General features: G+C 38.4%; 1 protein-coding gene across 1 annotated transcript in view; it reads right to left on the bottom strand.

Annotated features, from left to right (window-relative positions):
• ADAM12 (ADAM metallopeptidase domain 12) overlaps window positions 1–26,030 on the bottom strand; it is a 152,413-nt gene that overhangs the window by 36,091 nt on the left and 90,292 nt on the right. Inside the window, exons 5-11 of the mRNA XM_053450939.1 lie at window positions 25,627–25,703; window positions 21,959–22,139; window positions 18,917–18,982; window positions 15,677–15,748; window positions 12,885–13,054; window positions 9,710–9,794; window positions 6,628–6,773 (exon numbers count right to left, since the gene is read on the bottom strand). Coding sequence (XP_053306914.1) covers window positions 6,628–6,773; window positions 9,710–9,794; window positions 12,885–13,054; window positions 15,677–15,748; window positions 18,917–18,982; window positions 21,959–22,139; window positions 25,627–25,703 — 797 coding nt within the window. The remainder of the gene's footprint in view (window positions 1–6,627; window positions 6,774–9,709; window positions 9,795–12,884; window positions 13,055–15,676; window positions 15,749–18,916; window positions 18,983–21,958; window positions 22,140–25,626; window positions 25,704–26,030) is intronic.

Below are 26,030 nucleotides of genomic sequence, written 5' to 3'. Positions count from 1 at the left end.
TACATGCAACACAAATGTTAAGAAGATTTTTCTGCTGCTATGGCAACAAAGTCTTGGAATATATTACTGCCTTGAGCTCATATCATGTAATGTAGTGTAATTCATCCATAAAGGTTATATATCATAGGTGAGATATTTCTTTCACAGACCCACTGACATATCGAATATATAAATTCCATTAGCTATATTTATACATCCTAAGTTTTTCTTTAAAGTAGTAGGTTTTCTCCTCTTTTTTGTTGCGAGTTCCCTATTTGCAGGGGTGAGGCCTGCCACTCATTCTCACCGTGAAATATTGATTTAGTCTAGTTACGTGTTAAAATATAGCAATAAAATCTCTTTTTTTTTTGTATTATTTAGGGTTTGTATAGGGTACTGTGATTTGTTTTCTTAGTTTATATATTGTTGCATTTTAGATGAATAGAGTTCTTTTAATGCTATTTACAAGAGTAATTAAAAAAAGCAATTTCCAAATTTAATGAATTCATTAATTGCAGACTTTTTTTTAGTACATTTCCAAATGTGATTTATAATATCTCTAGCTTTGATAGAAGAGAAAGAGAGTGGAGCTCTGCAGAACATGAGATTTAGGCCATGTAATCGGTACCTCTTTGTGTTCCGTGGTACATACATGTTGCTTCCATGATCCTTGCTGAGCTATAACTAGGAGGGATGATGGGAGTTATACTTTTTACAGCTGTTTAGAGTTGGGGTATATCCCGAGCCCATAGGTTTGTTAGGAGCATTTATTTACATAATAGTTTTTGTTTATATGTATCATGACATATATGCATTACGTGTTTATGGCACAGATTGTATACATAAAACATCTGTTGTTTGTTTAGTAAAATTACGATTCTCTCAAGAAGTCAATGGCCTACTTTTTCACCTATTTTTTTTGGTGATGTGATGTACTGTACCTTAATAATTATAAAATCAACATGAAACATTAGATTTTAATAAAAATAACAAGGTGTTATATAATGATGTTTAAAGGTTAAAGCTGTTCCATTTAGACAACACATTAATCACCGTTTCTAGTGAATTTTAGCAAAACTGTTAATTTATTATTTCCTTTATTTACATAAAGAAACAATACGCCAAACATGGCAACAACCTATCAGTGCCTGCTTTTGTGTCTCATGACAATTAACTGTTCCCATACCCCAGCATTTCAGATGTGCAAACTGGAAGACCTTTGTTGCAGTGACCGAAGGTTGCTTCAAGGGCAGAACTGCCCAGCTACCTTACCCAAAGGGCCACCTTGTGCTTTGATAGATGTCTGTGGGGTAACAGCATGGACCCCCATTGATTTTGCAGCCGTGAGCCGGTCAGGGGGTCTATCCAAGTGGCCAATGATCCACAATGCCTGTGATAGAGGGACAGTGGGAATAATTTGGGCATTCAGCACTATGGGAATAGTTTTGTTTCAGTAGTTGGTACAGCACCTGTAATAGTAGTCAATTTGCTCTTCCAGCCCTGCGCATTTTCATCCTTGTATTTCGGATAAAGATTTGCACAGAACTTAAATTATATGATCGTGCCTTTTTCCCGATGATAGAGCCAATACTACAAACCAGTGATGAGGAAGGTTTTAATCCCAGAACCAAATAAATAGATACTAAACAGTACTAATGATGCATGAAGATGCATAACTGGTAAGCAAACATAGAATCTCAATGTATATTGTGTTCTGTGTTATATATACTGTATCTAACAGCTAACCATATTAATTTAATTACTTGTACTACTAAATGAATGTGTCAATCTGCTGCGCTTCACGTCACGGATTAGCTCAATTCAAATTTACCATGCTGGGAATCCATTCCATTGTTACATAGAAGGTTAAATAATCGACAAAGATAGGTTTATAGGTATAAAATGTCTCTAGAAACAGGTAATTCTATGGCAAATACTACAGATATTTTATTACAGAGAGAGTTGGGTTGACTTTTGGTTTCATGCTACTAATTATCTAATGAACCAGAAAATGTAGAACATGCATTGCCGTGATTGGTCATTTCAAGTCATTTATCAATAGTAATAATTAACAAAATGACTGCGCAGAGAAAGGAAAAGAAATGGAAACATTGATGTTTGTTACGACTGGAAAGCACAACGTGTGATGTTAGTCAATGTTCATCTGTTTTCATGTTCTTTTTATCTTTAGGATTCCATTTTCTTTGCTCAATTTTCATCCAATTATCCCTTAATATTATCTTAGGTCCGATTGATACTTTATTGTGAGCCAAGAGGTGTAACAGCCTCTTCATTTTTGTACAAACATTAGTGTCCTTACATTAGCTTATTAATTATTTAACATTTTGAGAGCAAGTTTATTTTCTTTGAACCGACTATAGAGACTGAAGGCCAACTAAGGTCAGACTAGGCATGAAGCATCAGCGTTTTGTTAAAACATATAAAGTATGTATTTTATTATAGATAAAGCTCTAAATATTCAGTTGTGCTGTACAATGACAGCACATATCTCCTGCCATGTGATATACCCCCTACCAGTCAGCTCGAGTCCCCCTGTGCGGATGCACAGAAAGCATTCCTATTGGCTTGAGTAGAGGTGCTTTTGCGCTACTGATTGGCTGCCTCGAGCAGCCAATCAGTGACATGAAAATGGGACGAAGGAGGATGATAATTAAAAAAATGAAAAAAAAGATTTTATGTGTGCAATACATCAGATGATTTCATCTGAAGGAGAGACCTGAGTGGTTCTGAAAGCTAAACTAACGTCACATCCTTTTCTATGTTGGCCCAATAAAAGGTATTGACTTTGAAGACTCCGGTATATCAATACAATCTATCCTTATTGCCAGACCCTGCTTGACAGTTTGATTACAGAACACAATCTAGATATTTGGTCAGTTTGTTGGGTTTAACACTATAGGTGCCACAGCTGGTTAGAAATAATATGTAAAGCTGCCAGCCTGGCACTGAAAGGGTGAATAGATTGGAACAGATATCACATAGCAGTGCTGAGTCCAACAGAACGCATTAAACAATTCATGTATAATGTATTCATCACAAAAAGAAATACAGTGAGCGGTCCTCTTCGAAAGATTTCCGAATTTACCACCGATTAACCCTTTGAGTGCCAGGGGCACTGTTGTACGCAGTAATGCCTTTCCGACCGGGAGATGATCAAGCAGCACTGGGGTTAAAGACATAGAACAAAGCTCGGGCTTGAGGGTCATGCCTACTATGTCATTACCATCACCCTTTATCATCATTGAATTTCCTGTCACTGGAACATAAAGAACCGTGACAGCTGGGCCGATATTAAAAAAATGGAGCCGTATATTTTAAGATGGTGACACTTGATTTGATTTATAGCCTTGGTGACAGTGCCAAGAATGTTGTTTGGTCAAGTGTGCACCAAATTACATATTATTGAGTGATATGACTGTTAACGTAATTTGAAGCCTACTCAATATATCCCACTTAAGGAGTTTCTGAAAACGCTTTGACTGTTAATTATAGTATAATGGCACTTCTCTTGTTATGTGAGAGTTATATATGCTACAGGGAAATTAACTTAAATTCGTTTTTAAAGGGGCAGTAATGGCCAGAACTTGTTTAGTGAAATCAGTAAAGAGAAGGACAAGTTTACGGATAAGTGGTGGTGAGACTGGTACAACCAGTAATTTGCTCGGTCCAGAATTCTCCTCTCCTTACTTCCCATTTAATTGTTACTAAATCCGATACACCTCAATCAAAGCTGAGGAATAAATTCTTTTTTGGGGGGAAATACTAGGAATTTCTTTTTTTTAAGGCTAAATGTATTTAATTACTCACCTGGACACAACATAATACTACGTATTTGACATGTTTGTCCTAACAGGACCCTCTTCTGTATCTGTACCAGTAAATTTAAGAAAAAGTGAAAACTTAAAATATGTTTTTATACACAGTAAAGTTAGAGGGATGAAAGACTCACAGTAAAGATGATTTATTTTAATATAATAAAAACAGAATCTGAGGGACGTGGGTGGATGCTTGCAAAAACTTTACAGTGAAAGAAAATTAAAAATTAAAGGGATGTACGGTTCCCGACGCTTCGGGGCTCAATCACCTAGATCTCTAGCTCTACCACACAGTGTGTGTATATAAATACAGCTCATGATGGGTATTACACTTATGCATGACGTTTGGCCCCTGACCATAATGTTGGGTTGGTCAATGGTGATGGGAAGCGTGTCCCAACACTCCCACTAACCTGCCCTAATTCAAAAGCATTTCTTATCGGCATATACATATTATATGTATATCGCTTTATATGCGAGGTATAGTCCTAAAACTGGTGAACTAAAACAATATGGATGAACACAGGGATGAGATATAGTTAAACCCCTATAGACGCTTCCTAATCCAGAAAATGTCCATTGAATATAACATTTACTGCTCCTGTTACAAATAGTTTATCGTAAACAGAATATCTAGATTATGAAGTCGTCTCTAACACAAAATTCTGCAATACCGATCACAGAAAGAACTCATCTCATTAGCTAAGAGCCATCGGCCCACATAGCCTGCTGTATGACCCCAAGCCATACTTGGTCCTTGACCTTACCCTATATTCAGGTAGTCTTATGCTATGTTACTATATGTTACTATGTTACTATAATAATGTCTCGTTCTGGAAGGGCATTCCATTTATCCACCACCTTCACAGTGAGGAAATGATTAAATTACATCTAAGCCTCTGATGCTCTAAATTTAAATGATGTCCTCCTATTCTAGCATTCTGGGGCTTTGGGGTACTTCTTTTAAACAAGCAGAAAATCTCACGACCTCCAAATAATATCTGCCTGAAAATGTAGTTCTAATACATATCGTACACAACTGCAAATTATACTCAACCTGTTACAGTATCTTCCTATCATAGACTCTCTTTGCTTATTTCTCCAGCTATCCGTGTTGGATCTGTGGCATTATAGTTAGATAACGCATAGATCGCCATGTTCCATAACCTTTGGTCAGGTGTGCTTACAATCTGTACAACAAACGCATTTATCCAGCGCTAGGCTATGTCAAGAACGCCATACACACGTTATGAAATAGATCATACTGCTGGCACACAAGTTATTTTGACATGAACGTTATTCTTCACATACTTGAAAGGAAAGTGCAAGCAAATGGAGACTCTTAGGTATTATCTTTTGTTATAGATCTTTCTCCTATTTCTCTGAAAACCGTACGCCGTATAACCTGCATTACAGTTCACCGCGATGATTTGTCTTGCTCACATATCATTTTCTGCTCCTGATCTATCTCAGCTTATTTGGAATGGCAGATAAGATTTGTAGGGAAATGTGTTATCGCATTTCCATCAAACAGCAAATAGATGGGTATTCTTCAAAATTACAGCCTTTCTGACAGGTGGTGGTATTGCCGTGCTTTTAACTATAATACTATTGATTTCCAAAAAGAGTTTTTTTTCTGCTTCATTTTTTTTTTTGCTTTGCAACGAAGAAAAGTGAACCAAAATGTTATCTTAAATGGGTTCTGTAGATCTTCACAGATTATTTTATGTGGTACATCTAATGACCTTCAAACATCTTTCTATCCAACAGGCTGTAGCTAGAATCCTAAATGCTGCTTGCGCTGTTGCATTCCTAATGCCATCTGTACATCGGCAAGTGCAGAAACGCTCCGTAACATCAACTGATATGTCCATGGCATGATTTCTTTGTAAATTGAGTTGTTGAAGAATGTGGTTTCGGCTTAGCGGCATATTTACGAAAAGTCGGCAGCCGATTTTGCTTGCATTGATTAAAATAAAACAAAGTAATGTTCGATTGTTGTTTATATGACGTAATCGCCTGTGTTGCCAGATAAAATGATTATATTTTTAAATTAAACATTTGAAAATGGCAGTAAATGTAAATTCAAATGTCAGATGATTCTGTGTTGAACCAGCTTTGTAAACCATTTTTTGGAATCTCTTATCCTCCAATTTTAGAGGAAGCATTTATGTTGTTTGTAAAGTTTATGAATAAAAAGATCAACAGAAAGGTTCTTGTATTGTTCTTGAATATACTTTTGTATGGTAATCATATGCCCACATAAATGGGAGTTTCTGGATGACGCATTGCTTCTCTGGGTCTCCGGGTCGGTTCCTCCATTCTCCTGGCAGGAGAGCGACAGACATGGAAGGTCTTTCCCACTCCTCACCCCGTTTCCAGCTTAACCCTAGCCTTAACCCTACACAGCTCCAGATACCCTACCCTAGGTCCAGTTTGTACCTCTATTGTACAGCGATAAGTAATATGCTAAAAATATTGGAAATAGAAATGGAAATGTGTGATAAGCACGCATTGTTTATCCAGTTAGATTTATTGCTGGTGGGAATGCCGATAGATGATGCATTTCTAACAGCTCACGGTGTCGTTATCAATGAAGACGCATGTAAAGTGTTAAAAAATGTAGCGGCAAAGTCGTGTATGTTTATTTTTGGGCATTTAACAACATGTCCTCTTTGATACAAACCTTAGGGGGAAGCCATATACATACAAAATTGCCCCTTGTTGGCCATCTGCTTTTGTTTTTAGTGATATACAAAAAGTTTATTTTGTTATTTTAGTATCATGAAAATATGATCTCATTTTAACTCACGCTGTCGATGGTGTCATGATGCAGCCTCCTCTGTCAGATCCTTTGCAGTTGCAACCTCTTTCCAGGGTATCATGATTCATCCCAAAATTGTGGCCAAGTTCATGCGCGAGTGTTACGGCTGCTCCAAGAGGATTGTCAGAATGGTCCTGCAAAACAGCAAAATGGTACTCAGTTTGTATTAGAATTATTTGTTTTCATGTCGTTGTTATTCAGTAACGTGAGTGAAGCCCCAAATTAACTGACCACACCATTTCAAGATCATCCAGAACTATAAGGGCCAAAAGTTTCACCATATGCCATTTATGGTGAAATCCATGGTTTCTATGGTTAGTGACTTTTTGTTATACTAGCATCTTCGGAAAACGTTACTTGTTTGCTCCTGAAAATATATATTTTTTAATAGGAATGTGGCAAAGCACAATGTAAAGAATAAATAGTAAAAATCAAGAGCAGTGTGCTTTGTCTTGATGTGTCCTTAACATTCCATGTTCTGTCAGCTCATACCTTTCAGCAGAACCATCATTGGTAATATCTTACAATCAACACAAAGCAATCTTTTCTTTAAAGTGGCGAAATAGATTTTTGATGGCTTCTCTAGAAAATATCTCCTTCATTTCACACACAAACACCACACAGATGATACTTTTGGACCTTTCTGCCCCAATAATGCGAAGGTGGTGACCAATTCTTAATGGACACTATCGTGCATTTCCAGAGGGTGCGAGAAGATGGTGAAAGGGGCATAAACTTGCTCCCGCTTACGGATTCTCAGTTTAATTTATCGTACGACAGGAATGCGCACATCTGTTTCCCTCATCAGGATAGCAAAACCACTAAGCTCAATTATTGCTTCAATTAGAGATCTTATAAAGGAAATTACATGGAATCATAGCGCCATATATTTTAGCAGCCTTTCCCATTTTAATAAGCATACTTGATTGTTTTAGGTCTCTGTGGAATTCCCATGCATTATTGCATTAAGAAAGGGTTTAGCTTAAGCACATGTAATTAAAGTTCTGTAAAATTAGAGTGGATTTGATACCTGTACTATAAGTTCTATTTTTAAGGAACTGAACAGCCTCACGACGACAAATCCTACAAGAGCTTGTGTGCATGTGTCAACATGCTAAGATTTGGATACTTGCAATGTGGTTTTAAAAGTGAATATTCTTGCCAGGACTGCTTTTTATGTACTTTACTGTTTCATTTTTGTAGTAGCTTGGAAGGATACTAAATTAAATAACTTAATGAATTCTAAGCAGGGCAAAAGCTTTGGAGGCCCTAAACATCCTTAGGAGCAAATACAAAGCTGCCATTTTCCCCATTAATAGTCTTTCAATAACCTGGAAGAGCCTCATGTTTTAGAGTTTGATTAGAGACTAAGAACCTCCAGGGTTAGGTAAAGGTCTCTCCCTCTAGCCTTCATGTCCCTCATTACTTTTAATTATAAGCAAACCACCATATATGATAAACATGATTAAGAAAATGTAATTGATAGATAGACACATGCTGAAGGTTTCAACTTTATGGGAACAGTTTGGGGAAGACCCATTTCTATTCCAGCATGACTGTGCCCCAGTGCACAAAACAAGGTCCACAAAGACATGGTTGGATAAGTTTGATGTGGAAGAACTTGACCGGCCGCACAGAGCCCTGACCTCAACTCCATCCAACACCTTTGGGATAAACTGGAACGGAGATTGCAAGCCAGGCCTTCTCATCCAACATCCGTGCCTGACCTCACAAATGCTCTACTGGATGAATGGGCGACAATTCCCACAAAAACACTGCGAAATCATGTGGACAAGCTTCCCAGAAGGGTAGAAGCTGTTATAGCTGCAAAGGGGGGGGGACCAACTACATATTAATGTCTATGTATTTAGAATGTGATGTCATCAAAGTTCCTGGTGGTGTAATGGTCAGGTGTCCCAATACTTTTGGCCATATAGTGTATAACAAAAAAAAATGTAGTCCCTAAGAACTGATGAATTATAGATGTTTTCTAACCACCCACTTAGCAGTAGAATTTGTATACAACATTTCAGATGGTAAACGCTCTAAGCAATATGGTATACAAGCCAAGAAATGTTATAGTGAGTGGATAAGACAGAACGCAAGATCCAGTTCAGTGTTTCAATATTTATGTTCACTGAAACGTTAAGATTAAAATTAATTTACAACAGCATGTACTTATTCAAATAGGAAGTGAAATGGGCACAGTAGCACAAATGCTTCTCAAAAATAGACAACTCTAATTATAGGAATCTGTGGAAGTCAATTTTGCATGAAAGTCTCTAACCACAAGTGCTTGTTAATGAGAGAGAGTTATGGTATCCCTATTTCTGCCTCTTTATTTAATTTTTTTAAGATTACACGTCACAACTCTTATTTTAGTAAATGCTCTTTAAAGCAAATCTGTCACCAATTATAATCTAGACATTAATGTAGCATGTGCAATGTAATAATTATAATATAACAAAATAAAGTTTTGTGAAACTGAGTTTCATAGTGGGCACTCCTTTAACCCTTTGTATTTCACCAGTTATGCTCCAGAATGCTGACATTTATATTTTTCACAAAAGACTCGTAACACATATACTTTTTTATTATACATTTCTTTAAAGCTGAGATATGAAAATACCTGGGAGCCCTCTGAGTTTGACCTGGAGTCTCCAGGCTAGTTTCTGCTTTCTCAGGGCAGGAGAATGGTCTTTGGCCACACCCACACCCGGCCACATTCCACATACTCTCCACCCACTCTCCACTTCACCAATGAGCTGGTAATCCAGTAAACTGAGACAGGGAAACTAGTATGTATACCTGGGAACATCCAGGCTCCAGCTGATGCCAGTGGGCCGTCCTGGTGACGGTGCATGCGGCAACACACAGACACACATGCTAACATTCCCACAGACACATGTTCACACACTGACATACCAACACTAACACACCTAGACATACACTAACAGGCAGACACACGCTAACATACCCAGACAGACACACATACCTACCCAGGCACACACAAGCAACTCACCCTGTGAAGCCTCTTTCTAAACTGAACCAAGTACCACCAACTACTTACCATAACAACACCACCTGATTTGTCTGCAGTGCACATGCTCATTATAGGAGCCATGCCAATAGTTGTACCTTGGAAATAAACCCCGCTGGAAAAAAAAGAGAGACCAAAAGAAATTGATTAATTTAACACAACTTGTATTTCCTGACATTCAGACGCTAACAACGCTATTTGCTACTGGCTGTGCTGCGGAGAAAAGATTTCATTATTCACACTGAAACTCTTGAAATGGAAAGACATCTCATTTTCTCAAACTCCCATTAGTATTTCACTGTCGCTGTATCCATTTGAATATTTTTCATAGCAGTTATGAAACTACTGAAGCACAATCAGTGACAGTGACTAATGCCAAGCATGGAATTTTGGCCGACAATGCATCTTTGTTGCAAAGTTAAAGGGGAACTTTACTTAAAAAACACCTAAAGTCACCTTCGCCTGAATATATATATATATATATATATATATATATATATATATATATATATATATATATATATATATATATATATATATATATATATATATATATATATATTTTCCATGTCTTGGTAGGAGTTTAAGATATTGGATATTATATTTTTCCTTTTTGTTGTTTGGAGTTGGGTGGTTAAGGTGGTTGGTGGGAAGGAGAGGGCACTAAGGGAGGGAATTTGGGAGAACCCAGTGGTGCCTTGCATTTTTCCCAGGAAAATATTAAAAAAATACATTTTAAGTACCTGTAGTTTCTCATACAAATTTAACTTAAGCCGTCATTGTGGCCCATGCCCTGTTGCAAAGGCCAGCATGGGTAGTACCAATGTTAAAAATGACAAATGCATCCCCTGAAAAAAGGCAGCAATCCAGAAGATGGATGTCCAATGATTGTTCTTAATGGCATTAGGTGCTGCTCTACATGTTCCACGGTACAGGTTCCAAAAGGTCATAATGTGTTTCTAACTCGCAGTAGGATAACGCAGCTGCAGACAACTAGCTCTGAACAGCTACTGCTGCGTATCTATGATGTTGTAATATGGAATTAAAATCTCCCGTCGAAGGTGTGTTTGACATCTGTCTGTTCTCTGAATATTGAGGACTGGGTTGTTCAACCAGCAGCATGAGTCACGGACTCAAAAATGATTTTCCTTATATTACGTTCAAAATGTAGCTCCTAATTTATCTCATTCTCATAGACAGGTGTTGGACGGGTGTTATATTAGTCTGCAAATAAATGGGCCATTACCAGGGGTACCAAGTCAAATTCCAGAATTTTGAGATTTTTCTTAGTAATATACAGGCCACTACCTAGTCTTGTAAATCTGTGCAGTCTTTGTAATTTAGTCTATATAATATCCTGCTTCCAAGCTTTCTTTATAAAATTAAAGATTTTTTTTCCTGCTTATTATCCTATGTTCCTAATACTTTTGTTTCAATCAATTTATTGAGTTTTCCTCCCTTTGTTCCCTAATCACCTTCAACTTCCATTCATTCAGAGCACAGAAATCTGACTTTGTCACTTGTGTTCTTTAACAAGATCTCCATTACCCTCTTAGTCCTTTGGGGGACTTGTCAGTTCAGTCACGGCCCATTTACTGTACGGTCTCTACCTAGAGCTAACCTCATGCTGCTTGTACTGCCCGAGGATTAGAGCCTCCCTTAATTACTAGACATTGATGATATGAATGGATATATTATTCACATAATCAATGCAAATAAAAAAGTTACACTTTGTTCGGAAATTAGTGTAATAAAATATCGATTGGGCAGACAGTATCGATCCATGAGTTCTATGTGTATCTTAGCAAACTGCCACCGCTTTTTTCATCTAGGAAGATTTGGATCTATAACATAATTGACTTGTGGTCTGCTGAGAAAAGGGCTTGCAATCTGCAATGTATAGCCTGAAGCTACTAAGCCAAAGTAGTTGATGACTAGCTAGAACACAAAATGTGTTAATGTTCCTGCCCCGAAAGATATACAATATTCCTGGTTAATCTTATTTGTATTTGTCCATTGATCATATATTTCAGAAGAAGTCTTCGGTAGGTTTCACAAGCAGCTAGCAAAAAGACAGAGTTCTTCAGGGGAAAAAAAAACAATTTTCTTGGCAATGTTCCTCTCTTTTTAGCGAGGGGACAATAAGAAAGAGTCCTAGCAGGGGGTTGTGTAATTAAGACTCCTGCCTGCACAAGTAGGTCAACTAATGGCTAAAAAAGCAATAATATGTTATTCGAAATGAGTATCTTTTTAGTATCAAAGAGATAACTAAAGATGTAATTTGTACAGAAAATCCAAATGCCTCCTGCTTACTAGGCAAGGGAATTGCTGTTCAGGGAGTTATTAATACAGGTGTGTTTGGGACTGCCAGGTACTGTAGCAGTAAAGGATTCAGGGTGGACCACTAGATGATTTTTAATTAAACGCGGAAGCTAAAGGAACCTGCAAGCTGGAGTCCATACCAACAAAAAAGGAATATCCAGCAGACTTCACTTAGACAACAATTCTATAGACCAAATGGAGCCATTAATCGAAGTGACGTAACGACCGAAGAAAAGGAATTTATATCCATGCACTTTCTTGTACCAGTAGTCAGGGTTAGACCTAGAGCCGGGTAAGATGTATATTATAGACCCTTGGTTTATAAAGATAACCAGTTGGTGATTAATGTCATTTGCTGCTGTGACGCCGAGTGACAATAGACTCACTAGCCAGCGAATGAGTCTAAGAGGTGTGATGACTTATGGCTGAACGTTAAAGCCGATTAACCAATCATGCGCACTACAAATTAACATCCCATTGATTTATCCACCTCTTCAGTACCAACCAGATTATTGAGAAATATAAACGATCTTGATCAATGATTTTTTCCACCCGAATTACTCTGTTATTAACTAGTAATATGTTACCAATTACTATGTTTGAACTAACTGAACACTAGCGCTTGTTAAGAAGTTCACATTCTGCAAAAATGAGGATTCCAGGTGCAACAAAAAAGTTTCTTAACAGATAAAAGAAAGTTAAGAAAGTCTCCGACAGTAAAGTGGGGCGGACTAACCAGTCTCACACCAGCCTGGCTGCTCCTGAAACCACACTTTGCTTTATATTAGTTCCTTGGATAGAAAGTAACAGATTCAACTGACTTTGTAACCAGGCTCCTTATTCACGGGAAAAAAAAAACAGATAAAAGACCGGGAGAGCGAACCTTACTAGCTGTGCATTATCATGGGGCTTCTGAGGTAGTAAATGTAGTTTCCTCCAATCCAAGAATTCGTGAAGACTTGTAAAAGGATCTTGCGTTATTGCACACTTATCTGTGTCGCTCCATATCTCCACTCCGACCAAAGCCACCCGAATATCCAATGGCCTGAAAAACTAAGTAGAAAAGAGGTCGCACCTATAATTATTCTTCTTTATTGTTTTATATAGCTCCATCATATTCTGTAGCGCTGTACAATGGGTAGACCGGACATAACAAGTAGTATGTAACATAACAATATGCCTTATAGAACAGTTGAGGAGGGCCCTGCTCAAAGGAGCTTACAATCTATAATAATAATAATAATAATAATCTGCTGGGATCCGTTACATTTCATTTAGAACAATATAGATATACATACATACATCATGTAAATTATTTATTTTATGCAGGCAAACAACCCGCACAGCTATTGTTTACAATTCTTAAATGTAGTAAACATCTCCATATTATTCTATTAAAATAAACATTGTTGTATTTAGAAAAGCATCCAAATTCGATTTCACAAATACTATGTTTTATTCTCTCTACTTTTCTAGCAATGTTTTTATTCCACTAAAACAGACTTATCAGGTTAAAAAAAATATACATATTTATAGATAAAACAAATAAGCAAAACCTCTAGTTTGTGGACAATGCAAGACAATACATCATTTATGAATATCTGTGACAAAATATTCTATTCCTGAGTAGGATTTGTGACACAATACCCCCTCACTTTGGTACTCTGTCCGGGAATCTTTACTTACACACAGTCTTCCAGGCTGCAGAGACGGCTCAGACACGAGGAGGGTAAAATAAAAGGCTGGGCCTGTTTTTATTTTTCGTCACAGGCAAAACAGGAAAAATAAACAAATCAAAACAAAAGCCTTGCTCTTGCGAGCTCTAACTAATACACGGATCTCCAACCTAACTACAGTTGGACGGCTTATCCGTTCCCAACAAACAAAATAACAGTTTGTATGCAATAATTGCAGCAGTCAGTATTTTTGGCAGCTCTCTCCCTCTCGCTCTCAGGGAGCCAAATGATCTCTCTTGCACTGAGACCAGGAGGCTACTTAACTGCCTCTCCCATTAATTAGTGGAACCAGGTGAGTGCTAGGAGAGTATCCGATAATCTCCGGACTGGATTCCCACCTGCTGGACTGCGGCTGCTCATAAACTGTGGAGTGGAGCACTGGCCCGCCCTACTCTCCAAATGCTCCACCCCAGGGGCCCAAAACACACAAATAACAACAACAGACGTTAATAATTCCATTATTAACAATAAATCTCCCTGGGGCTAGTAAAACTATTGTGGGTAACCACCCTGCAAAATATAAGGGGATATATACACTCCCTCCATTATCATCCCCTGCTTTCTGTCACAGATTCTACATTTTTATTTTTTAACCGATGAATAAAAAAAGTTTGGTAGTGTTGGTGAGAAGGAGTGAGTCTCGTTTTCCTGGGTTGGGCAAAGCTAGCGGCAGATGTGTAGGAAAAAGTAGTCAGATGACCCCTGATATATCAGTTCCAAGTAGTAGTTCCAACTACCACGTGCCGCATACAGCAACAGCAGAGTTAGAACTACCACGTGCCGCATACACCAACAGGAGACAGAACTACCACGTGCCGCATACACCAACAGCAGAGTCAGAACTACCATGTGCCGCATACACCAACAGCAGACAGAACTACCACGTGCCGCATACAGCAACAGCAGAGTCAGAACTACCACGTGCCGCATACACCAACAGGAGACAGAACTACCACGTGCCACATAAACCAACAGCAGAGTCAGAACTACCACGTGCCGCATACACCAACAGGAGACAGAACTACCACGTGCTGCATACACCAACAGCAGAGTCAGAACTACCACGTGCCGCATACACCAACAGCAGAGTCAGAACTACCACGTGCCGCATACACCAACAGCAGAGTCAGAACTACCACGTGCCGCATACACCAACAGGAGACAGAACTACCACGTGCCGCATACACCAACAGCAGAGTCAGAACTACCACGTGCCGCATACACCAACAGCAGAGTCAGAACTACCACGTGCCGCATACACCAACAGCAGAGTCAGAACTACCACGTGCCGCATACACCAACAGCAGAGTCAGAACTACCACGTGCCGCATACACCAACAGCAGAATCAGAACTTCCACGTGCCGCATACAGCAACAGCAGAGTCAGAACTACCACGTGCCGCATACAGCAACAGCAGAGTCAGAACTACCACGTGCCGCATACAGCAACAGCAGAATCAGAACTATGACGTGCCGCATACACCAACAGCAGAGTCAGAACTACCACGTGCCGCATACACCAACAGCAAAGTCAGAACTACCACGTGCAGTATACACCAACAGCAGAGTCAGAACTACCACGTGCCGCATACACCAACAGCAGAGTCAGAACTACCACGTGCCGCATACACCAACAGCAGAGTCAGAACTACCACGTGCCGCATACACCAACAGCAGAGTCAGAACTACCACGTGCCGCATATACCAACAGCAGAGTCAGAACTACCACGTGCCGCATACACCAACAGCAGAGTCAGAACTACCACGTGCCGGTCAAGTGCCGGTCATGGAGGGGTCAAGTGCTGGTGTCTTGGGGGGAGATAACTAAAATGTAAAATACATTTTGCTGTATTAACAAAAAGGTTTGTAATATTATTAAAGTTAAATCTGACTACAATCTAATAATGGCTCATCAATGTAGTTTCCACTTACTACTTACCTTATCGACATAATTTGCCATTTCTATGAGTCTATGTTTAACTCTATCCACATCTTTGCCTTGTCTTTGAAACTGTAAATGAAATAAAAATGTTATTGTTTGTGCACATTTTACCATACATTTAATTCTGTTTCTACCATTTCAATATCAGCTTTTATTGGCATACAGATCTCGGTATATACATTTTTTACATATCCAAAGCTAAATATATGAGAATTATCATGGGAAGCGTATACACAAATTAAGCAGCATCACAACCATATTATAAGTGAACACTTATTTTCTAAAAGAGAAATTATTAAAATGAGAACTTATGTATAAAAAATCCCCAAAATACAATAAGAAGCTTATTTGTGACTTCATCAGTATCCACATGGAAATGGAGACAAAATTAAATAATGGAATATTCATGAAGATGAACTCCGGGGCCAAAGTGCAACATGTGGAGCAACCCGCAGGAACATTCCACTTGCTGCTATGGTGATATGACCTAAGTATGGATCCACCAACATGGAAACCATCAGAATATTTCTGTTGATGCTCCAGAGTTCTTTGACCTAGAATTGCCCTTTATCAACACAACTCAGCGTTTCCACATTGCAATAATTAGACAAATTCTGCATACGCTCACCCCGCTTCTCGGCATTAAAAGTACAGGCATATGACTACAGAGAAATGGTTTATATGTATCATGCAGCTATTACGGCTGAATATAATGACGTGTCTTCCTGGAGATAGACAAGCAAGACAATACTCATTGATCGACACATTTTATGTTTAGTAATCAATATTGGAGGTAAATTGGTGATGTCCTATTGGCTTTATTGACTTAACAAACATCATGTGAAATGCCTTCGGCCCTTAACTACTCTCTGGATGATATATGTAGGTAAATCGGCCATGAGACAGAAGTTACCAAGAGATGCCACCAAGTTCTTGTAAGTAAATACATCACGTTAATCCAGCCTTTAGTATTTCTTGGATCTAACTGTAATTTAATTTGTAGGCAGCAAATATTATACTAGTTAAATCTCATGGCGTTCATCCAGTACTTTAGATGATTATAGTTTACAGACCTCAGTGGGAAGTGTAAGCTCTACAGACCAAATGCCTCGTTAGTCCTTGAGGAGCGGCATGAGGTCTCATGAAGGGAGAAGTCCCAGCAGTGATGGTCATAACTACAAAGCATCGTGAATCTAGCAAACTTCTGAACTGTTAAGCAAGAACAAAGGATATTATTATATTCTACCATAAAAAATGTTGTTTTCTGGCAGAGTCATGCAAGGTTAACAACCTGCTTTTTTTAAGGGATGACACTGCGAGGATAGCCGTTGAAGGGCGTCAGTATGTTTCCCTGGAGCACAACTACTTATTAATGGGGAACGGTTGCTCACACACACCTTTTAACATTACTAAAGTAATTTAATAGTAAAACGTATGTATTTTGTTTGGTAATTATTTTGGAAATATTTAGTTTAAGTATGTGCCTCATAGAAGCGGAGATCTATGTTCCTGGGTGGCATAATCTGATCAATTTTCTATTTCAAAGTTATCTCCCTTGTCCTTACAAAGACCGTCTGATCCAATAAATCACAATCACCTCAATTTATATTATTATTTACATAAGGTGGTATTTTAATACATATATTAAATACATATATAAGGCCAGAGTCGGCAAAAACAAAAATAAAGAATGTCTAATTTGATTGGGAAAAAAGACCGAAGACATGCAATGCTAGTGTTTTTATTTTATTTATGAGTCATTTCACAGGTGAGGAACTTTCACAGAACTTTAAGTCTAGTTACAGCATGCTTCCATCTTAATTAAGCCACAGAACCAACATGCACTTCCTCAAAGAGCATTCTTGCCCACGGCTTGACAGTCGAAGGAGCTTAATTCAGTAGATGAAAGCACACTGTGAAGTCACAGATAATGTTCTTATTAGAACTATTGTCTTCACTGTAGAAGAAAATAAAATGTGAAGTGTTCCCATTTTGTTGGTTAGTTTAGTGATACACAAAAGCTGTCTTCTCTGGTTGGGTTATGAGCCTACATTTTCCAGATTCATGTAATTTTATTAAACACTAATAACCCTCCCTGGTTTAATTATAAAGAAACATATCCAGTTGTAAGAATAAGTAAGCATCACACACTCACTGAGTCTACTACTTCAAAATAGCATCTAAACCCTTCCATGGGTTTTGCTCCTGGACATGCCAGTATATGCACATTAATGTATATGATAGCTGAGTATCACCACTAAATTAACAGAATTATCAGAATCTACCCCAGTGGGTATAATTAACCCCTTCCACGTGCATGCACATCGATTTCAATGGGAACACTTTGCAGTAATTGGCTGCTACAAGCCATATAGAAACATAGAAAATGACTGCAGATAAGGACCATTCGGCCCATCTAGTCTGCCCAACCTCTGAATGCTTTCCTTACTCCCCGGGCTTATCCTATATCTATCTTAGCCGTATGCCTATCCCATGCTTGCTTAAACATCTTCACTGTATTAACGGTAAAGTAATATCGACTGATTTAACCATTAAACCTTTGCCCCTCTAGCTTAAGACTATGTCCTCTTGTTGTGGTAGTATTTCTTATTACTACTTTATCGTGTTTATTGCCTTCATGTATTTAAATGTTTCTATCATATCCCCCCTGTCACGTCTTTCTTCCAGGCTATATATGTTAAGTTCCTTTAACCTTTCCTGGTATGTTTTATCCTGCAAAATGTAGACAGCAGACCCCGTAAGTCTTTTTCTTTTCTGTGTTTTTATAGTAAAGAAGCATTTACATTTTCTGGTATTCTTTCTAACTAGGTGGGGCTGTACGGGGCATTATACTATCTCCTTGAGAAATGTATATACAACAGTATTGATCACCCTTCTGACACAAACACTTAGGAAAGTCCAATTCAAACTAAGTCCGATACCAGCCATGAAATATCAAGGAGTTCCTCTTCTTCAATAATTAGAGAAAAGGCTTGACGTCGCCATCGTCATTGGGGTTTATTCGATAAACAGCCCTGGATTTCACTTTCTCTAGTCATTATGGAGGACAACCACAAGCACGTTACTCCAAGAATGGCTAAGCTGTTGCGTCTGCACCCTGACAATTTGTCCCCTTTGGTAATATTGCTTCCCCTTTCGTTTCATATATTGGGAGGTGTCACATTATATATTTATATATTGTTCTGTATGAAGGTCTCACATTGTCTCATTTCTTACCTCACGATTATCAGCTACAATAACCAGCTCCACGTACTTGGTTATTTTCAAAGCGTCCCTTTTGTGCTGCCAAAACAGATTAAAGACATTTTTTATATGAGTGTTATAAGTCACAGCTGTTCATTTTCAGCCCTGAGACCGGATTTCCAAGTCATCGTTCTCAGTTCACAATTTAGACTTTCAAATGTATTTTCTCAATTTAGCAGAACATTTTTAGGTAATAAGAAAAGAAAACGAATAGGACTCAGTATGCTTGCACAGGATGGCTGCCTTTTTTGTGTTTTATTTTTTTTCTTTCTGGTTTCTGACATACTTTGCACTTTTTTTGGAAAATTGTTTAACTGCTTTGATTCTAGATTTCTGACTCTTCCCATCATAAATATATTCATGTATACTATTACAGTACTGAAGAATAATACGATATATTTTGTACATTTTTGCTGCTTAATTTATGGAAAATGAAATTAGTTTATTAAAAACTAACTAAAGCAAAGGAAGCCAGTGAGGCAGGTACTAGGAAAAATGCCAACAGATCATCACGTATGAAGCGCAAGATGTGATGAATTGGAAAATGTATCACAGGTGTTTCTGTAATGGAGCCAATGATATGAGGAAAAAAGAGCAAAACTAGTGCAGAAGGTCTAGCGTCATCTTTAAACCCCCCTAGTAAACCTGCCAAACATTTTTCAGATTATCAGAGGAGGAAAGAGTTCTTGGAGTGTCTATGGGGCCGTTACTGCAGGGTGGCCATTTTTTAGATGGCAGTTTTTCGCACCTGCAAACAAAGTGCTGTTGTTTCGTCAAAATTCCGACCCAGAAGAAGAAGCTGGGCCAGGAATCCTTGCTTTTCACGGAGGAGGTCTGCAAACCAGAACTGAATTGGCTAAAACACCTCCTCCTTTGCCAGCCTAGGGTCATCAGAATCCTTCTGGGTGAGCAAGGCCCCTGTTTTGGCACCGTTAGCGTCATATCACTCTCTGGTTGCCCCACCTTAAGTAAGAAGAATTATGACAGACAGACAGATACATCTACAGATAGATAGATACATATACAGATAGATAGATACATAGACAGATACATAGATACATGGACAGATAGATAGATAGATAGATAGATAGATAGATAGATAGATAGATAGATAGATATAGATAGATACATAGATAGATAGATGGTCAGTGGATAGATAAAAGCTGGAATATCCTCTTTTAATCTAAGATGATCTGAGAGCCCCAAAAAACATGCTATTTGTATTATAGTTTGACAGCCTCTCTTTAACACGATCTAGAGAAATCACAGCACAGCAACTAATAATACACCCCTCATCTGAAACCTGTTATTATTATATAACTGCTGAAAAAAACTGCAGTGAGATAGTAATGTATGTGTATCATGTAGCTCAGGGAGTCCCGGTACTGCTCCCTGCCAGCCTGCTCTAAGACCTATTGACATTTAATGGTCTCTTCGCCTTGTTGTCCTAGAATTCAGATGGATTCCAGCCAGCATTAAAAAGTTCACATCAGGCTAAACACAGAATGTAGACGGACGAGCTGCAGCCTGATAGATCTGTTTCAGACTCGTTGACACCTCCATGCTGGGGTTACTAAATTATATACTTTAATACGCAGAAGATTGTGTGACAAGGAAGCTTGTCATCAAAAATCATTATAATAACAAAAAAATATGAAATTGTCTAAATGTGACTAAATGTGACATCTAATTGTGAATTATACCCTTCAGATTGAAGAGTTGTAAAGCTTTTGTTTGGTGATCTATATCCACATTGTGTCAGGGTATAAAAGCCCAAATTCTAGTCCCATCAGCTTCACTATATGATCAAAATTATGTGGACATAACATATTTAGTTCTAGAGTTTCAGTCGCACTTATTGCTAACTGGTGTATAAAATCAAGCACACAAGTTGCCATCTCCTAAGACAAACAGGTCGTAATGAAGGGCTCAGTGAATTTAAATGTGGCACTGCCATAAGTCAGTTTGAGAAACTTCTGCCCTGCTAGATCTGCCTGTTCTGCTGTAAGGGCTATTTTTGTGAAGTGGAACTGTCTAGAAATAACATCAGCTCAGCCATGAAGCAGCAGACCGCGTACACTCACAGAACGGAGCCGCAGAGGGCTGGAGTGCAAGGCACATACAAATCATTGTTCTCTGTAACATCACTTTCTGAGGGTCTACCTCTGGAAGCAACATCAGCACAAGCTATCTGAGTCAGGAGCTTCATGAAAAGGGGTTCCCTGGCTGAGCAGCTGCACGCAAGCCAAAGATCACTATGCACAATGCCAAGCATGGGCTGGAGTGGATTCCGAGGCAGTGGAAATGTTTTCTCTATATCTTCAAATATGATGGATGAATATGGGTTTGGCAGATGTCAGGAGACCTACCAGAATGCATAGCATCCATTATAAAGTTTGGTGTAGGAAGGGTAATGGTCTGGGGCTGGGTTTCAGGGTTTGGGCCCCTTAGTTCCAGCAAAGGGTAATTTTAATGCTACAAAGACATTTTTGGGGAGTTCTATGCTTCCAACTTTTTGGGAACAGTTTGGGGAAGACTCTTTTCTACTCCAGCATGGCTGTGCCCCAGTGCACAAAGCAAGGTCCATAAAGACATGGTTGGATGATTTTGATGCATAAGATCTTGACCCGCTGCGCAGAGCCCTGACCTCAACTCCATTAAGCACCTTCGGGATGAACTGGAACAGAGATTAAGTGCCATTCTAAACTGTTTCAGTTTAGAATGTAAACTATATCATGTTTCCCCAAAGAAACAGGGTCTCTCATATAATACAGTTCCCAGGAATATCATACCCTCATACAGTGCATAGAGATCTTTTGCTACACTTTAGACATTGAACATCACTTATGTAATAGATGTACTTAAATATCAATGTTAAAGCTCTTTAGAATAATACAAAGGGACAATTAATGCAGTACCAGCCACAGTTAATTAAGAAGTGTGTTTTAATATAAACATTTTTTGCTGAGATAAGAGTATTCATGATTGGGAAAAGGTATATGTTTCATGGCTTACCCTTCTTAAATCTTGTGCATACTGTAAGGTGTCATTCAAAGATGTGCCTGAGAGGTTAAAATGTTGGCTACAGGATCCAGAAGCCAGTTTTAGATGTTCTGCTTTGTAAAAGAGGTGGCTGGTTGTAGAATTAGCCTGTGGCTCCAAAACATATGCTTGATTTTCAAGTGTAATTAATCCCCTGAAAATGAACAATGTGGTTACTGGTGTATTAATTTCAATATTTGTATGTTCAGGGTTTACAAATTGAAATATTTTTCATAAAATAATAGAGACCAAAAGCATACATACATCATCCAGTCCTAAGACTAAAGAATACAAAGTAAAACATCCAACTGATGGAGGTTTGGAGAATTTGTTATTTTTTAAAAAATACTCTAAGAAGTATCAGAAATGCCTGGATATGCCCTGAGGCTCTACCCTTTTGCTTAAATTGACTAGAAGGCCATGGCCAGTCGTCCACGGAAAGGCAACGAAGAAAGAAGATTTTTTGGAGCAGAGGATGAAGAAAGAACAGGAATATACAACATGAGTGACATGGAGACAGGGACATGGAAGCAGTTGACTGAAGATATGAAGAGAGCATGAGAGTGAGTGAATGAGAATGTGAGGGAATGTGAGTGAGAGTGTAAAATGGTATAAGACAGCATGGGAGTGAATGAGGTTGAGTGACAATGAATTTTGTTTTCCGAATGTGAAAAGCCCTCCAATTTTTTTCTGAACTGAATGAGTAGGAAACAAAATTAATTATCCTAAAATGAATGGAACAAAAACTAAATGAACAATTTGTCTAAATCATTTGTGGTCCATTTGCACAAGTCATATACTTAAACTGTAGAGGAACAAAACCTGCAGCACAGTAGATCCGAGGGGTGGCTGGCAGTGCTACCTGGGCACAGAACATAAATATCCATACCTGGTAGCTAGCTGGTAAGCCACTGGGGTAGTCCTTTGGCTTATGTGGGAGAATGGTGTTTTGCTCTGCCTTCAAAATTAGCCGAAGATTTGTTTTAGAGAGTGTGGTTTGAATAATGGCTAAGGGCAGGGCTAAGTATTTTTAACTTTAACCTACTGCTGTTGATATAGTGTACACAACATTGTTACCTTTAGGGCTGTAGAATGCTGTGATCTGCTAGTGAGTAAAAGGCCCCTCAGGGGAGGAAATAGGGAAATAGGTTTTCCGGTCCCAAAGAGGGATAGCAGTGACACATCCTTAAATTACTAGCCCTCCTGCTTCTGACCAGTCTTGTACATGGAGAGGAAGGGAGAGACTTCTGGGCCACCATATCCAGGAATCAGGATAATATTGTGGAGAAGATCACAACCAGCACATATGTAGATCACAACCTCCCACCATAGGGACTGGAAAAGGGGTTTTAATTAAATTTCCTGTACTTGAAACACATGCTTTCCACCACACACGGGAAGCACCATGTGTCAGTATGTCAGCTCAAGCAAACAATATGTCAGTCATTGGCTATGATCATTTCCTGTACTGTTATAAACAGGAAACATATACTTAAAAAGTCACACATAAGCATAGCAATTAAATACAAAAATATGTTAAAGAATGCTTGCATTGCAACCTTTAAGTCGGTTCATACTAGGTCAGTGAAATAATATATGTATGCTTTAAATTACTTTGCAGCACTGCAACTATGTGTCCCATACTTACTTTGTAACTACTTTAATATGCACACTCCATAAGCAGAAGCTGCAGAACCATTAGTCCTAATTCTGTGCCACGTTTGGCTGTTGAAATCAATGCAGGTAGCTTTCTGTATTTGCATGCCCTTTGGCAAGCAGGAGATGTGTTTGGCCGAACATCTCCTACAAGCCTAAGAGCTGGGGAACAGCGGAAGAGGCAAATCAGATGGAATTCTTCCGAATCCCTTAATGCTCTTACATGGGAGAGAAAACTATAAAAGGGACACTCGGCTACCATATGCATTAAAGTGCATGTGAGGGCTTGAGTGTCTCTTTGAATGATCGAAAATTACAAAACAGAAAATGTACTTGAAAGCAGACGCAAAGTCTTAAATGTAATGCTTTTTCTGTGTAAAACCAATTTATATCGGGCTTTCAATGTGTACCAAGGGCCTAGCTTGGTTAGTCATTAGTGCCCTCAACAGAGATTCAACAGAGAGATAGACAAACCTCTCAAAGAAATGTTGGATAGGACAATGATTTGAGGATTTGGGTGGGCAAAGGTACAGTTTCGCTGAGATGGACGTTAAGAGGTTGTCTGGAGGAAGAAGAAACAACCAAGATGAATGATTTCCTTTACCGGTATTCTTAAAATCCATACTAGCCTAAGCAGTTACCTAAAGTGAAAAATCCTACTGATATACTACTGATATACTGTCATGGTAATGCCTCAGTGCTCACATATATATTTTTTTTACTTTTTCTATAGTTTTAAGCACAGGTTATTTCAGAAAGAAATATACATTTCCAATGGGTGGACGTCAAAAAGTCAGAATCTATGTATGGGTAATACATTCATCCATCTCTATTTGCGTTTTTTTTTTTTTTTAGCTGAGTAAACTGAAATAATATTAGATTAATGCAGAGAATAATACCCAAGGTCTGCATTGTGCCAGATGTGCACACTGGGGAAAAAATGTGGGAAAAAAATCTGTTAAAAGCCATTTTCAATAGGTAAAGCAATAATGCCAATTTTTGATAATTACAGTGATTAAAACATTACTGTGAAAAATGCTGTGTTAATTAGAACATATTGAGAAGGTCATTGTTTGTTGAAGAATTGTATAATTAGGCAAAAAAAAAAAAAAAGCACAAAATAAACACATTAACTAACCTTGAAGCATAAATTAGTTAATTTATTTGCTTGGCTTGTGTTTTCATCTTAACCCTTTGAGAGGTTTTGACTAAACCTGGTGGATAAGCTATGTGCTATGTCTCTGAATTCATTATGCATTAGGGTGGACAGACTTTAGTGAAGTTCTCCTTGAAGAAGGTCTGGGATTGCTAAGTGGGATGAAATTCCGGAGATCCGGGGTTCCAAAATTCTCAGGCAGTCATGCTGTTACGGACAACAACTAATTTCATGTTGACTCCCTAAAAGCTGTTTTTTAACTATTATACTGTAAGGGCACCCATAGGAGATTACGACCATAAGAATTCACTGGATTAAATATCCACTTCCGACCATACATTATATCCTAAATATCACAGCAGAACCTCACCAATGTATTCCCACCCCAAGAAACATAGCATATCATTACAAATAAAATAGAAAACCCTAAAGCATCTTAGAAAACAAATATTGTGACACAGAATTAAAGTTTCATCATACCCCTCCAATCCTTTTATTTGTAATTTGCCTGTTTTTCTGCTTAAACAGTCCTTGGTCTCGTCTTAGATTCAGGACAGATTTACGCCTATCCCATACATGTTTACATTTCCTTAAAGTATTAACCATTTGCTTAACATTTACTTAACTACCATCCTCTCAGAAATGTAAACTTAGCTACTACTCCATAAAGTTCTCACCTTTTTCCCTACTCATTTCTATCACCGTTACCATTTTATTTGCTCCTCATTGACGTTACAATGTCTCTAAATTCATTTGAGTAAAAGGAGTGATCTTTAATGAAAATATTTCAGTACTGTGTGCCAGGCAGACACGTGAACATACCACTTACCTGAGGCCCATGCATGCGCTAAGACTAACATCCGAATCGTGGTATCCTTGCACTTTACCATGGTAATAGCAGCGTTCCTAATTAAACACAGAATAAGAAATAACATTAGCCCTTATATGACTGGAGGCTTTTATGCACGCAACTTTAAGTGAGTATGATCATGGATAAGTCTAGCTTCATGTGATATAGTCCTCTCTCCATTCTGAAAAAGATAATACACAACCAAGCTATAAGAATGCTTAGACATTACAATTAGACTCCGTCTGTTCAGTTGGTTAATAGAATAACCCTCATTATGTCAACTTCTGTTTTTTTAGCCACCTACCTCAAAAAAGGATCTATCAAACGTCCCCTAGAAAATGTGTTCTCTACTTTGGTCACTTAACAGCTTGTTGCCATTGGCT

Source organism: Spea bombifrons, chromosome 11, assembly GCF_027358695.1.
Source record: "Spea bombifrons isolate aSpeBom1 chromosome 11, aSpeBom1.2.pri, whole genome shotgun sequence".
NCBI lineage: Eukaryota > Metazoa > Chordata > Amphibia > Anura > Pelobatidae > Spea > Spea bombifrons.
This window is presented reverse-complemented; position numbering and strand designations above follow the sequence as displayed.